Consider the following 15,830-nt stretch of genomic DNA (forward strand, 5'->3'; position numbering starts at 1 on the left):
TTAGGGCATCTGTAGTCTGGTCAGAGGGGCGTGGTTAGGGTCGGCTATAAGAGACGACTCTCAAGGGGCTCTCTACAGTGAGGTCAGATCCATACTGACGATTCCATTGGTTCCTGGAAAGGGAAGAAAGACCAGAGCGGAGCCACCAGGACAGGTAAGGAGGATCGAGGGTGGTCTAACCGGGATCTATGGGATTTTTGATCTCTGGGTAATCCTGACTAGCTTCTAATCTAATATATAGTTCTGCCTCATATGCGTATACATGCCCGTAGCCAGCTCTGATGTCACCAAGGTCCAGACCTGTGGAATTATTTTTAGAGCTAGCAATTAAACTGGATGGCCTCAACAAGGCCACATGCCAGGGCACCAAGGCTATGCGTTAAAAACTATGATTTCGATTTCACTTAAATTGACTAATCCACTTCTAAAAGCGATAATGCCTTCTTAATAAACAGTGTAACACTTCTAGAGAAATAAAAACACAATTTGTAGCAAAATAATCATTTATATGTAATTAATATTAACCCGTTCCCCCCAGGATGCTTTTAATATGTAGGAGCCACTACCCAACTCTAGTTTCTGAAAAAATCACAAGTGGATTCTGTGGCCTACATATTATAGCATGTATTTTCCTATATTTCTCCAACATTTGTCCCGTAATTTCCTGTAATATTACAACTTGTTCCTAGAAACTGCATCCTATCCTTTGTTGCACTTATAACATTGTGCAGTGTGCACACGCACACCTGTAGCTGTTTTTTTCTCTGCCCTGGGAACTAACCGTTCCCAGGATAACCCTTCCGCCTCGTTTCCACATACGTACATTCTCGTATGCGATCCAACCGTCTCCGACCGAAAGTCCATTCATTCCTATGTGATTCTCCGTAATGTCCGTTTTTCCTCCGAGACTCCTCCCCTCCGTAAGATTTCTGTCCGGTATGTCCGTAATATACGTTCAAAAAATTTAACTTTCGCCGTCGTTTTACGGAGATACCGTATGAAAGTTTTTATGTTTTTCACAAAACATCTAAGTACCTGGCAGGCCAAACTCCTCACCGATCTCTTTCCAAGTCCGTTTTATTTTTATTTTTTATCTCTGTATATGTCGATCCTCATGTTCCAAAGTACCGTTCTCCTATAAACGGCCATTATCATACGCTCCCCCATCTTTTGTCCGTAAATAAATTCATGTCCGTACGTAAAACACTAGCGACTCCTTCCGTAAATTTACGGAAGCACGGATACGAAAAACATACGCATGTGGAAACGAGGCATTCCACTCTCTACGAGCTGCAGCAGAGTTCAATGTTGTCATAGCTGTTACGTCATTAGCTTTCTGACCAATAGCAGCTCAAGGCCTACCTGGGTTGTACCACTTGGCGGGGGAGGGGGCACAGGGAGGGGCCGCTCATTTACTCCCCTCTGCTAATAAAGACTTGGTTGCGACGTTAACAGTTTGTGAGCGCTTGTGTGTGTTTGTATGTGGGACTCAGACAGTGAGTCAGAGGCTGCGAGCGCACAGCTCTGGCTGACGGCGCAGCAAGGAACTTTTATAAACACAATATTGTTATCCCGCATTAATCAGCCCGGCAGCCCCAAAACGTTAAGGGCCCACCGGGAATTCTCCCGATTACCACACACACACTATTACCACACACACTGTGTGTGTGTGTGTGTGTGTGTGTGTGTGTGGTAATAATAATAATAATAATAATAATAACGCACACACACAATGTGTGTGTGTGTGTGTGTGTGTGTGTGTGTGTGTGTGTGTGTGTGTGTTATTCAATGGCCTGGTAATGTTTATACATGTAGGCCTACGGTAATATTCATACTAGGTGCTAGCATTGGAAATGGCATAGTGCTAACGCCAACCCCTTTAATTTTTGTATTATTTTATACATAAACACCGCCTGCTTTGGTTGTCCGTAAGTTTTCGCCCTTGGATCTTGTCCTGTGATTTACTTTTACAGTTTGAAATGTCTGCATCTTTTGTCGAGCATTTTGAGGATGCATGAATATATTGATGTACATTTCTGTTTCAGGTTATTAATCATGGCGACTACACTGGAAATCATCGGTGGACGGAAAGGCGTAGGATTTGAGTTCACCGGCCGTGACAATGGCGCCACCCTGAAGAAGATCGGTGTGGCAGTGGGCGGCTCACAGATCAAAGCTGTGCGGGCAGAACTGACCGAAGGGTGTGTGCAGACCTTTGGAAATGCAGTCACTTTCAGTGAGTTTACGTTTGAACTTGGCGAACGCATCACCAAGCTGTCCCTGTGGGGGAACGGTGCCGGGACACGTCTGGGTGGCATCAGGTTCTGGACGAGTTCTGGACGCGAATTCTTCGAGTACATGAGTGACTGGGGCCTGAAGACCGAGTACTCCATCGATGTGGGGTCTGGAGTCTGCCTGGGGTTGGAGGGGAGAGCTGGCTCAGACATCGACTCAATGGGATTCCTCTTCATCAATGCCATCAAGTCGTCTGTGCTAACCGACATGACCTATCCCAGCCTGGCCGTGTACACACCCCAGGTGAGTGCTGCTATGTGTGGAAGACATGAGTCTGAATATGGCAGGATAAGTGGGCCAATGCATATTAACAAGTGTTTCTTTATTAATTCCGAAAAGCAATTGAAGTGGGATAATTTTCCTGCATGAATAGCACCTGTTTTTGTAGTAGGTGGGGTTAGGGTCCAGGACAGAAATTGGCACCTTTTAGTCCCCTTTCCTATCACTAACAAAGCATGTCTTACACTTATCTTTCAGAGGGCAGATTACTCTTATATAATCAATCAAATGTATTTTATAAAGCCCTTTTCATATCAGCAGTTGTCACAAGGTTTTTTTTAAGAAGAATGAGGAAAGATTTGTTCTGATCAAATGCGTGTTGGCCCACTTTGCCTTCCATTAAGACAACACGATTAGTCCTGTCCACTGTATAAACATTTTATTTGATATGGGGTTGACAGTTATGTCTTTTGTTTAATTACATTAGGTCAATAAAATAGTGTCACCACTTCTTTTGAATTTCTCCACGGGGGATTAATAAAGTGTTAAAGTCTAAATCTTAGACAAAATAAATTAGTTTATATTTTCTGTACTGGTTATTAAGAATTATTTTGTGTGCTTCCTGAACAATATCCATATTTGTTGTGTTTTTCTGTGTCTGTGTGTGGGGTATGTAGGTAAACAAAGAATATATAAAGTCGCTGAAATATAAAAACGGCACTACTGCAGATCAAGAGGATAAATTTACGTACAGCAGTTCTGTGACCAAGTCTACCACCTGGAGCACCACCAATAAGATTGAGTCCACCGTCAGCCTGACTGTTACAGCAGGGATCCCGGAACTGGTGGAGGTGTCTGATGTGTTTAGCTTGACCCTGGGAGCGGAGCAGACCTCCTCAATGACCAAAGAAGAGACCATAACCGAATCAGATGAGGTCACTGTGACGGTCCCGGCAGGAAAGATTGTGAAAGTTGAGGCGTCAGTGGGACGAGCAGTCATCGACCTCCCCTACTCGGCCACATTGAAGATCACATGCCTGAATGGCAGAGAGCTGCAGTTCCAAACCACCGGCAACTACAATGGTGTGGCTTACACTGCAGTGGATGTAAAAACCACTGAGTCTTAAATATGTGAAGAAAATCGAATAAGATGCATCAACATCTTACTGTATACAGTTTTAATATTGATTGCATAACATTGGTTTGATTGCTAATGTAGAGTGACTGTCGCAGATAAATAAATCATAATCATAAACCTGCTTGTGTTTCCGTGTTCATCCTTAGAGCTTGTTCAACAAAATTTGAAAATGAGTCTGTCTAGCTGATCCCATTATTTAACGTTTCAGTTTAGCAAGTGATAATTTGAATTCAAATATTCTATATGCTGTTAATAATTTAGTTTTCCAGTCCAACAGCCTGGAAAGATAATATGTTTCTGCACACTTCCAGTAAGATGCTAATTGCTTTAAAAGTTGAGGTTTATGCTAAATCGCTTCAGTAAATGTTGGACAGGTAATAATCTAAATAGTGCCAAAGATAATTCATTACACAATTGTTCCAAAGATACAGTACATTGCCAACAGAAAAACAGCAATACAGCCGAAGGCACACCTTCATAGGACAAAACATGTTGGTTCCCTAACCTAAGGTGACCTTGGTCCCCAATACACGGAAAGAGTTCTCAGCAAGTGTTCAAGAGGAAGGGGAGATCTTAATATTGAATATTCGCAATAAGTTCTACTTTAATATTTGTCCACTTGGGGGTACGTTTTGTGTAACCTGTAAGTCAAGTGATATCTTCAATATTGTCATATAATCATTACAGTATTAACAAAGGCAAGGCAAGGCAACTTTATTTATATAGCACTTTTCATACACAAGGCAGACTCAAAGTGCTTCACAAATATACATTACAAAATGGGTTGTTCTTCATTACCCATAGGTGTGTTTTGGATAAACCAATAAATCAAATGCAATTAACCAATGACAGTGCCATCTACCATTTCCTTTAAGTGCCAGCGCATTTGAACTTGAGTTTATATTTTGACAGCGCGGTTGCAGTCTCCGCTGAGACATACATGACCACATGAATTTCAAACTTCAGATGGCTCTTTTTACGGCCAAATAATATTATCACACAAGGGATAATGTTTTCTTGTACAACTTCAGAAACAATTAGTCGTCATGTAGGCTAAATTTCGACAAAGACAGCGTATAGCCCATGCAATGCGGTCCCTTGACCGTAACTTGTTATCCCAGAATTCTGAGATACTTAACTCGTTAATTCAGATAAGCAGAGCAGAATTTATTTTCTCAAGTGAATGCATTACGCTTCCCTAATAAAGTCACACTGGCGCGTCCTAATAAACCGGTGGCCAGTCGAGGTCCTTAGAGACGCTCTCCTCATTATGACATCACAAACAGCCGTTCACTCTCCTGGTGATGACGAGCCGGCTTGCCAGTGATGACGCTCACGCGTGTTCCCGACAGCGACCGTTCATGCGCACTTGGGAAACAGCCGGTTGGGAATCTAACAGTTCTTCACAGCAGGGTTTTTTTTATCTGATAAAAAAACAGTCAGACTTAAAAAGAACTTAGTAGGATCAGTTTCAAGTTTGCATGACGCACACACAGTCCAAACCAGGGGTGAGTCCCGGCGGAGCTCGCAGCGGCCCACCCGAGCGGCAGCAACACACGCACACACCGCACCACGCACAGCAGCAGCGGGACACCGGGCTAACAGCAGGAGGCAAGCCGACCAGGGGCAGCAGACAGAGCCCCGAACCAAGTCGGCGGAAGTGGCAGCGAAGCAATGATAATATAGCAATGATGTAGTAGATAACCAGGAAGGCTCAGCTCCCGGTTATGCGTTCATAACCCCGGTTCTCAGTCCGGTTATTTTGCGTCCCTTCTAAAGAGGGAGAGGGGTGAAGAGGATCGGCGTAGCGGGGGAGACAGCCACCACGCACCATGCGACAAGCAGACTGTTAAAGGGAGAGGAGCGCAAAGTGAGCTTAGCACCAGACTAACAGGCAATTAACAACCAAAAGCTCACCATGACTCACCTATGCTCTGGTCAGCGGCGGTAAACGACCCCAATACATTGCCCCAATTGCGATGAGGATCTCGGCAGATCTATTATAGTAACGGTTTGAGTTTTAGTAAAACGCTGTAGGTTGCTAGTTCAATCCCCAGCTCCTCCTAGCTCAGTGTTGTTGTGTCCCTGTCACTTTGCTCCTGACAGCTGACTTATTATGATTTATTTTCTAGCATGAGCTCTGTGCCATTTTATGAATGGCACACTCACACACATGTATCACTGAAATCACTTCAATTCTCAAAAGATTTAATGTTGCATCGGCACACGAAGCAAAAATCAAATTTTGGGTTGGGTTGTCATAATTTCATTCACCACTAGATGTCCCTAGCGTACTCATTTGAAGCTTCGAGCACGAACCACTTTGGTGGTTCATCTGGCTGAGAGGCTTTGACGTTTCATGAGGCCCGTCCACTGGACGGGCCTAAAGAGGCAGGAAGCGAGAGTTCAGGAGGAAGGGCACGGCCTAATTTTATCCCCTCGACAAGCAATGATTGGCGAACGAGCCGGAGAGGGCGTGGTGAAACAGAAGCCTGTGTCTATTAGTAGCAGCGTTGCCTCATACCACTACGCATGAATATATTGATTTACATTTCTGTTTCAGGTTATAAAACATGGGCAACTCACAGAGTGGTTAGTAGTGTTCGTTGATGTTCCTAATCAAGTATCGTAGCGAAATATAGTTTGTCGTGTTTTATTTGGCGTTTTGTAAATCCCATTGAAACGGAAACCGGACCAGAACCAGAAGCAGCAAATTGGCAGTTTATGTTTGGTTGTAGTCAAGTTTTTATTTTATGTGGACAGAAGCTATTATTTTAGATATGCTTAAAGGAAGCAGGAATATTACCATATTTTTCACTTTATTTAGTTTTTACACATTTGAAGATATTTATACTCACATTTGTATTGTCATCTTCTTTGTTGCTGTTGATCCGAAAATGATCCGACCCGTGACTCAAAAGCCGTGATACGATGCGAACCGTGAGTTTTGTGATCCGTTGCACCCCTACTGGGTTTCTAACAATACAAAGCTTAATGCAAATGGGTGAAGTGTCCCTTTAATAACACAATAATGCTGCCATAAACTGTATATACTTTATACAGTATATATATATATATTATATATACTATAGACGGTATATGTTGCAGAATGACCTTTTCCATAATTGTATAAGGTGCTTCAGGCATTGTATTTCCTTTCCCATGACCCCCATTTTATAATAATCTAATATCCTGGATAATTTAGAAATGCATCACCATTAGGAAATAATTATTAAGGCAATTGATGAGTAAATAAATAACATTATTTGCATTATTGTTAAAGGTAATGTGGTGACAAATATTTCATAATAATGATCCACTTATTCTTACTTTCTTTTAAAGAAAATACTTTTAACAAAGTATTATTTTGTATGAATTCACCGCCAGCTTTGGTTGCCCATACGTTTCTGCCTTGAATCTTGTTCCTTGATTTCCTTTCACAGCTCGAAATGTCTGCATCTCTTGTCAAGCATTGGGAGGATGCATGAATATATTGATTTACATTTCTGTTTCAGGTCATTGACGACGGGGACTACAATGAATGACATCGGTGGAGATGGAGGCGATTCATTTGCTTTCCATGGCCTCCACAATGGCGCCACCCTCAAGAAGATAGGAGTGGCAGTGGGTGGCTGGCAGATCAAAGCTGTGCGGGCAGAACTGACCGACGGGCGTGTGGGGACCTTTGGACGGTCAGACACTTTTCACAAAGAGTTTACGTTCAGCCCGCACGAGCGCATCACCGAGCTGTCCCTGTGGGATAACGGTGTCGGGACACGTCTGGGTGGCATCAGGTTCGGGACGAGTTCTGGACGCCAGTTCTCAGCGATCATGACTGAATGGCCGCTGGTCACCGAGTTCTCTATCGATGTGGGGTCTGGAGTCTGCCTGGGGTTGGAGGGGAGATTTGGTCATGACATCGACAAAATGGGATTCCGCTTCATAAATGCCATCCAGTCGTCTGTGCTAAGCGACATGACCTATCCCAGCCTGGCCGTGTACACACCCCAGGTGAGTGCTGCTATGTGTGGAAGACATGAGTCTGAATATGGCAGGCTAAGTGGGTTAATACATTTCAATTAACTAGTGTTTCTTTATTAACTCCGAAAAGCAATTGAAATGGGATTATTTTCCTGCATGAATAGCACCTGTTTTTGTAGAAGGTTGTGTCCAGGACAGAAATTGGCACCATTTAGTCCTCTTTCCTAACACTAACAAAAGGATGTGTTATACCTATCTTTCATAGGGCAGATTTTTCTTGCATATAATCAATCAAATGTATTTTATAAAGCCCTATCTATATCAGCAGTTGTAATAAGGTGTTTTTCTTTTAAGGAGAATGAAGAAAGATTTGTTTTGATCAAATGCTTGTTGGCCCACTTTGCGTTCAATAAAGGACAACTTGATGAGTGCTGTCCAGCATATAAACATTATCATTTGATATGGGGTTGACGGTTATGTCTTTTGTTTAATTACATAAGGTCAATAAAATAGTGTCAGCACGTAAATCTTTCGAATTTCTCCCCCGGGAGTTTAATAAAGTGTTAAAGTCTAAACGTTAGACTAAATAAATAAGTTTATATTTTCTGTACTGGTTATTAAGTATTATTTGTGTGTTGCCTGAACACAATTTATTTCTTTTGTGTTTGTAGGCAAACAAAGAATGCATAAAAACGGTGTCATATCACAATGGCAGTACTGTGGCTCAAGAGCATAAATGTGCGTACAGCAGATCTGTGACCAAGTCTACCACCTGGAGCACCACCACTAAGATTGAGTCCACCGTCAGCATGTCTGTTAAAGCAGACATCCTGGGAATGGTGGAGGTGTCTGGTGGGTTTTGCGTGACCAGGGGAGCGGAGCAGAACTCCTCAATGACCGCCTCTGAGACCATAACCGAATCAGATGAGTTCAATGTGACGGTCCCGGCAGGAAAGACCGTGACAGTTGAGGTGTCAGTGGGACGAGCAGTCATCGACCTCCCCTACTCGGCCAAAGTGAAGATCACATGCCTGAATGGCTGCGAGCTGCACTTCCAAACCACCGGCCGCTACAATGGTGTGGCTTACACTGCAGTGGTAGCAAAAGTCACTGAGTCCGATTATATGGAGGTGTCAGGGTGTGTGTGTTTCCCTGTGTTTCCCTCCTGTGTTGATTACTGTTCCCTCCCCTAATGTGTCTCAGCTGTTCCTCGTTGTGTTTGTTATTTAAGCCCTCGTCTTTCCTTTGTTCCTTGTGCTGTCATTGTGGTTGTGTGTGGTTTATCGTGGTTTGCTGTGGTTAGTGTTGGTGGTTAGTCTTGCGTGTTCCGTGTTCCTTGTTCCCTCCCGAGTTCCGAGTTGTCTCCCGAGTTTCCTGATTCTTGTGCCTTAGCGCTTAGGCTTGAATAAAGTGCAGTTTTCGAGAAACCGTCTGCGTTTGGGTCCTACCTGCCTGCCTGCACCCGCAGCTCCTTTTAACAGAAGGATGTCGAATAAGATGCATCAACATCTTACTGTGCAGTTTTAATATTAATTGCTTAACATTGGTTTGATTGCTAATGTAGAGTGACCGTCACAGATAAATAAATCATCATAAACCTGCTTGGGTTTCCATGTCCATCCTTAGAGCTTGTAAAACAAAATATGAAAATGAGTCTGTCTAGCTGATCCCATTATTTAACGTTTCAGTTTGGTAAAGGATCATTTCAGTTCAAATATTCTATATGCTGTTAATAATTTAGTTTTCCAGTCCAACAGCCTTAAATACGTTTCTGCACACTTTCAGTCAGATGCTAACGTGGTAGCATTAATAATAACAACTTATCTAATTCATTTCAACTAGCTATAAGCAAAGAGGAATCGGAGAGTCCAGGTCAAGTATAGATGGAGAGTTTATTGCCACCCGCAAACGAGAGACAACAAAGCCGAATGGTATTCGCGAATACACCCTCCTGAATGAACCCCGTTCAGCTCCTTATATCCCCAATCCTTTACACAATACAAAGTTGGACTTTCATCAAATATTGATGTGCATAGAATGTTTTTCTGGGTCACACTGTGTGGATGTCAGTATATTCTCATGTCTTCTGGCTACCAATGTGACCTTAGAACATACATTATCCTTATACAAACAGAGATGATGCACACGTGTGACTGTAAGCATTGTCTTCAGAGAGTACATCAAAATGGGAGTAGACTGGACTCTCTGACTGATGTGCCACATGGCCCATCAGGTGAGAATGTCCTGGACCCACTCACTGGTGTCACATAACATCTAGGCCAAAGGTGATCAGCTCTTTTCCACTATTAAAGTATATGTATGATATGTAGGCCTAATAATAATCATAGTTTAACATAGAATGTAAGGTTAATTTCTACCACACTAATTGCATTAAAAGTTGAGGTTTATGCTAAATCGCTTCAGTAAATGTGGGACAGGTAATGCTCTAAATAGTGCCAAAGATAATTCATTACACAATTGTTCCAAAGATACAGTATATTGCCAACAGAAAAACAGCAATACAGCCGAAGGCACACCTTCATAGGACAAAACATGTTGGTTCCCTAACCTAGGGTGACCTCAGTCCCCAATACACGGAAAGAGTTCACAGTAAGTGTTCAAGAGGAAGGGGAGATCTTAATATTGAATATTCGCAATAAGTTCTATTTTAATATTTGTCCACTTGGGGGTACGTTTTGTGTAACCTGTAAGTCAAGTGATATCTTCAATATTGTCACAATCATTACAGTATTAACAAAGATAAATGAAAAAATAAATCAACATTTGTAGACAAAAAACCCAAATCCTGGAATCCTTTTGTTAAACAATTTGTATCATAATTTTTGAATCATCAAAGTAGCCACCTTTTGCAGACATAACAGCCGAACAAACTTCCTACAATGGAAATCAAATATTGCTTGGGAAGCTCTTCCCAACACTGTTGTAGATGTTCCCACAAATGTGTTTCACTTGTAGGTTGCTTTGTTTTCACCCTTCTACCCAGTTCATCCTAAACGTAAACTTTAAGTGATAAGTAACTTTAAGGGCCCTATTTTAGCTGCCTGAAAGGCAAGTGTGAAACTCGAAAACGCAAGTCTTCAGGGCGGTTCTCTGCCACTGTTGCTAATATACCAGCAGATAAATGGCTCTTTGAGTTTATATTTTGACAGGGCGGTCTCCGCTGAGACAGATGCATGACCACATGAATTTCAAACTTCAGATGGCTCTTTTTACGACCAAATAATAGGCCTAATTCACACATGGGATAATGTTTTCTTGTACAACATCAGAAACAATTAGTCGTCACGTAGGCTAAATTTCGGTAAAGACAGCGTATAGCCCATGCTATGCGGTCCCTTGACCGTAACTTGTTATCCCAGAATTCTGAGATACTTAACTCGTTAATTCAGATAAGCAGAGCAGAATTTATTTTCTCAAGTGAATGCATTACGCTTCCCTAATAAAGTCACACTGTGTGCGTCCTAATGAACCAGTGATTTTGGGGGCACACACCGTTAATCAACATGCCAACCAAATATTCACATTCCTACAAATGTTCACTCTATTACTAATAACTATTTTGATAATAGATGCAGAAATTACAATGTGCTGTTTCAAATGTGCCGTCACATTTTATTGTGATTCTCATCTATCCCAACGGTTTCCAGGTTTGCGCATGCATGCGTTCGACAAGTACGGAAGCGACAGTTTCACGGGAGTGCGCCCGCTTGTCAGGACGCTGAGCCCGCTCGCCTCTCCATTGAGAATGCATTATCAGGCCCGACAAATGCCTCCCGTGTGCAAAGCCCTTTATGGCACCTGAAGCAGAGTCCTGCACTGGTTCGGGTGACCCGCACAATTTGGATGAAACGAGTCGGGTCGGACGCCTGTACAGCGCGGGTCGGGCGCGGGTTTTGCGATTGCGAGCGAGACTTCACCGGTGCTGGATATGTAAATCAGGAGCAGAGGAGTCAACTAAAACCGTCAACAGTGGATGATGTGCTGTTTTTGCACAACAATCTAAAGCACCACGCCAAACACCAGATAGTGTAATTCCCATCTAATGTTTCTAATTCTCCATCGGGTGCGGGTCAGGTGTCGATATCAATTTATAGCGGGTCTGGTCGGGCTACTGTCGGAACACGGGTCGGATGCGCTTTGAAGTAGGCTATTGCGGGTACGGGCGGGTGCAGGGTTTGTAAAATAAGAACCGTGCAGGACTGACTTGCACTGGCACACTAGCCGAAGGTCGGAAAAACGAGTCAATAGTTTGCTTGCTCATTGTAAACGCACGTAGCAGGTTTGTGAAATCTTTCTCCTTCGCACAGACGTTTACGCTCGCTCGATAATCTCTAGGACCCTCCGGCTCGACACAATAGCCACTGACATTCCATATCCTTACACTCATTGGCCTGCTAAAGATACCGGATTCATCGACGCGCCCCTTCCACGTTGAAAAAAGGGACAAATTTACTGGTCGCACATGCGCGACCAGATGGAGATTTCGGTCGCACACTCTCAAATTTTGGTCGCAATGGAAACACCAACTCTGCAAAGTCAATTATTTCAAAAGACAAATTCGACATTATAGGGAAGTTATTTCTTCCATATTTTATTTTAACAATTTAACAACAGGCTTAGCGAGTGCAATTTAAATACATGAAAAGTAGAAATACAAATCATCAATCAAGCAGACCTTCGATTTGGAACGTCAACAGTCCTAGAATAGCCTATGATTTGGAACTCAATAACAACACTTTTGAAATCAGGTATTTCTCAATAACAGCTGTTTCAATCAGGTATGAAATCAGGTACACAATTTTAATACCTGCTGAAACAAATAAATAAATAGGCTTCAATGCCGAAAGAAACAGGCGGAGCAATTCAACTTTAAACAACAACAGTCCTAGAATATGACCATGGGGCAGACTACTTTATGTGTGTGTAGTGTGAGTGTGCATGTGTATGTGTGTTTCCTTGTATGTTCGTGCGCATGTGCTTGCTTGTGGTGCATGCGTTCGCGCTTGGCACATGCGCACTTGAGTAACTGGTACGACAGGCCAGCTATTTTGGCAGTAAGATATTCACTGCAGAAGTAATGTCGATGGAGGACCACTAGACGGTGGTACTACCGAGTGCTTCATTCACACAAGTGAATGAAACGCTTGTGTGTCCCACACTGACGTCAATTAACCTGAATACAACCACACGCAATGCAGCAGTGTCCTCTAGTGGACAATATGATATATTCGGAAGAGTGTTTCTCTCTTCTCTCCTATGAATTATGAGATGGATCATAACAGAATCCATGCCACAGACGTGCTCCATGCAGTAGGGCACCTCCCCACACAGGCAGTGCCAGGACTGACGAGCCATATCAACAATCATGCGCTCGTGCGTGCGTGTGTGCGTGCGTATGTGTGTGCGTGTGTGCACCAAGCACCATTTACAGCATCAACAATTTACAATTGCAGTTTGAATATAACCAGTTCTAACATGTGTTGTGTGTTGTCTCTGTACAATATATGTGAGAGGGCCCCCAAATACATCCCTCAGTAATGTAATGAAAACATAGCAGTCTTCTGTTCAGCATGTTGTCAACGACGGCCCCCTCCCTCCTGCAGTGGGACTGGCCTATTCAGTCCCCATTACGTTCGTGACTAAAGCCAATCAAGTCAGTGATCCATCCACTGATCATCTCAATGCTTTGAGTTAGAGGGAAACAATAGGGGTGGTCGTTTTTCTTTTAGCAGGCCGGTTTTAGCAGGGCGGTCACAGGGCCTGTTGCCACAGCAACAGTCAAACCTGGCGCTAGACCCTGCCTATTTACATTCCTATCAGACGCGGCGGATGGCAGGGCCAGTCTGCAGACCCCGGCTGCAGTGGCGGCTGGTGGAATTTATTTGAGGGGGGGCTGAACGTTTGCATTCCAAACCCCTGTAGGGGGGTCCCCCACAAGATTTTTTTGTGATTCTCACAAACAAACAAAGCATTCTGGTGCATTCTGACAAAATAGTAAAGGCAAATAAAGAACATTTACTTACAAAGACGAATGGGGCCAGTGAACTAAGTTTTAAGTTAATTTTTTGCCTTGTAGAAATCAGCAACATTAAGAGTGCAGATACATCAACAATAACTATGAATTACACACAAGGTAACATTCTCTCTCTCTCGGTGTGTGAGTGAGAAAGAGAGAGATAGAGATAATGGGTGAGTGTGTTACGGCCAAGTAACTGTGTAATTTGTGTTGGTAAACCTCACTCATAAATATATCTACAGTCTGCATTAGTATGCATTTAGACAAATACAATGAAATATGAATTCCACAAAATTCATGTAAATGTGCAAGCTTTTGTGTGTGGTTGTTGAAGACACACTTAAGGCATGATACCAACATAGGTTTGCAGAGGACTACATACAGTACAATATGCACACTGAAGGCCTGATGCCACCATAGGTTTGCAGAGGACTATATACAGTGTACACTGAATAGGTTTGCAAAGGACTATATACAATATGAACACTGAAGGCCTGAAGCAACCATAGGTTTACAGGGGACTATATACAATATGCACACTGAAGGCCTGATGCCACCATGTTTGCAGAGAACTATATACAGTATGTGTACACTGAATAGCTTTGCAGAGGACTATACACAATATGCACAAGGAAGGCCTGGTCCCACTATAGGTTTGCAGAGAACTATATACAGTACACTTGAAAGGGGTGGGGGGAGGTTGTGAGGGTCTGCAACCAGTGTCCATCTCAAGGGAAATACATATAGGCTAGTGGAATAAATAGAAGTTGCTTACCTCTAGCATGGCTAGCTTCACACAGTTGTTCATATGCACTCTTGCTCACTCGTGTTTTTTTTATCCGTTCTGACAGATGTTTCAGACCTGTCAACCCTGTCTGTGTCCACGAACTATCACACGCACTTGTCTTAAAAAGTATACAAGGAAAGCAAAAAATTGCATTGGCATACCCACAGCTAGTTAGCCAAGCCTGAACCATACTCTGGAAAAAACTTCTCCTGTAAGCTCTATCCTTTTCTCTTGCTTGTTGGCTTACGTTCACTTCTGGCTTTTCTACTCCGAGTTCTTTTACTTGCAATTTCTCTGCAAATATTATTCTTTCGAAGGGATTCATAAGCAGAGACTTAACTGAAATTGGGGCTAGCTGAACTCACAGGGAAACAGTGGTAGCAACACTCAAAGTCGCCATCTTGCTGATCTCTGAGGTAATGGCAAATCCGCGGTTACGCGCAGTGGACGGTGCACTGCGCTTGGTGCTATATCTTGAGCGCCCCAAAGCCATACAATTCAACGACGCTGATTGGCGAAATTATGTAGGGCCTACTTTTCTGCCTAGCAACGAGGGAACCATTGGCTAATAATTCAGGCATGTGGGGCTGAGCGAAAAGCGCCCCACGGAAGACATCTACTTCACCAAAATGAACGTTGAACATCTAAGTGAAGTAAGATTTAACTATGGGGGATTCTAAAGTAAATGCATTATTCGAATGCAAATAAAATAGATTAATTCTCAAAATGAGAAGATTATTAAAAAATATATAGATAGATATATTTGAAAAAGAAAAGATGGCCGGTCGGCGGGAGGGCGGCGCCCCAGCGCCCTCTATAGGCGAGCCGCCACCTACGGTATGGCTGACATTTCTGTCAGCCTTTGGCCCAGCGGTAGCGCTGAACCATTAGCTGCTGTATGCTAATGCTGGAGTATTGGCTGCATGTGGACGATAGGACACAACTCAGGGGAAGGCTGTGCTATATGTTGTAGGCCTACTTAAGAGCGAGGTGGGCTCTAGAAAATGGTCGCTGAGGGTGTCGGGGTATAAAACCCGAACCGAATCCTAAAATAAATGTGATACATCTGACCGGAATCCGTCCAGCTGAGACGGGTTGAGATGATGTCTTCCAAATGACCGGTGTTGTGGCGTCTTGGCAGGGAGACGAGGAGTCCACTCTGGGACTTCCTATCAGCTCCTTCATGGACTGCTCGGGCCACAGCTGGCCAAGCTCCAGGCCCATATCACAGGCCCACTCTGGATCTCCCACCACCCAGCCTGCCTCAGCCGTCTGGTGTGATGCAGCAGACAGTGAATATGTTTGATGAACCATTAGAAATTGTGTCAAGCTGGACAATGTGTGGACGTTTTGATGTGAGTCCATTTGATTGT

General features: G+C 43.3%; 2 protein-coding genes across 6 annotated transcripts; both read left to right on the forward strand.

Annotated features, from left to right (window-relative positions):
* On the forward strand, positions 1-3,773 carry LOC132464072 (aerolysin-like protein). Its single transcript, XM_060060242.1, has 3 exons — positions 1-154; positions 2,046-2,538; positions 3,192-3,773. Exons 2-3 carry the CDS (start codon positions 2,056-2,058, stop codon positions 3,639-3,641), a joined length of 933 nt encoding a protein of 310 aa, XP_059916225.1. The 5' UTR covers positions 1-154; positions 2,046-2,055; the 3' UTR covers positions 3,642-3,773.
* Positions 3,774-5,025: 1,252 nt separating this feature from the next.
* On the forward strand, positions 5,026-9,246 carry LOC132464067 (aerolysin-like protein). 5 transcript variants are annotated; one of them, XM_060060235.1, is made up of 5 exons: positions 6,125-6,244; positions 6,574-6,592; positions 7,168-7,663; positions 8,305-8,763; positions 9,118-9,245. In XM_060060235.1, the coding sequence occupies exons 1-5, from the start codon at positions 6,226-6,228 to the stop codon at positions 9,127-9,129; spliced, it is 1,005 nt and encodes a 334-aa protein (XP_059916218.1). In that variant the 5' UTR covers positions 6,125-6,225; the 3' UTR covers positions 9,130-9,245. The 5 variants fall into 5 exon arrangements, with proteins under 5 accessions (XP_059916219.1, XP_059916221.1, XP_059916217.1 ...); XM_060060236.1 differs by lacking the exon at positions 6,125-6,244 and adding an exon at positions 5,026-5,160 and having other exon boundaries at positions 8,305-9,246; XM_060060234.1 differs by having other exon boundaries at positions 6,124-6,244; positions 8,305-9,246.
* Positions 9,247-15,830: the final 6,584 nt, after the last annotated feature.

Source organism: Gadus macrocephalus, chromosome 9 (assembly GCF_031168955.1).
Source record: "Gadus macrocephalus chromosome 9, ASM3116895v1".
Lineage (NCBI taxonomy): Eukaryota > Metazoa > Chordata > Actinopteri > Gadiformes > Gadidae > Gadus > Gadus macrocephalus.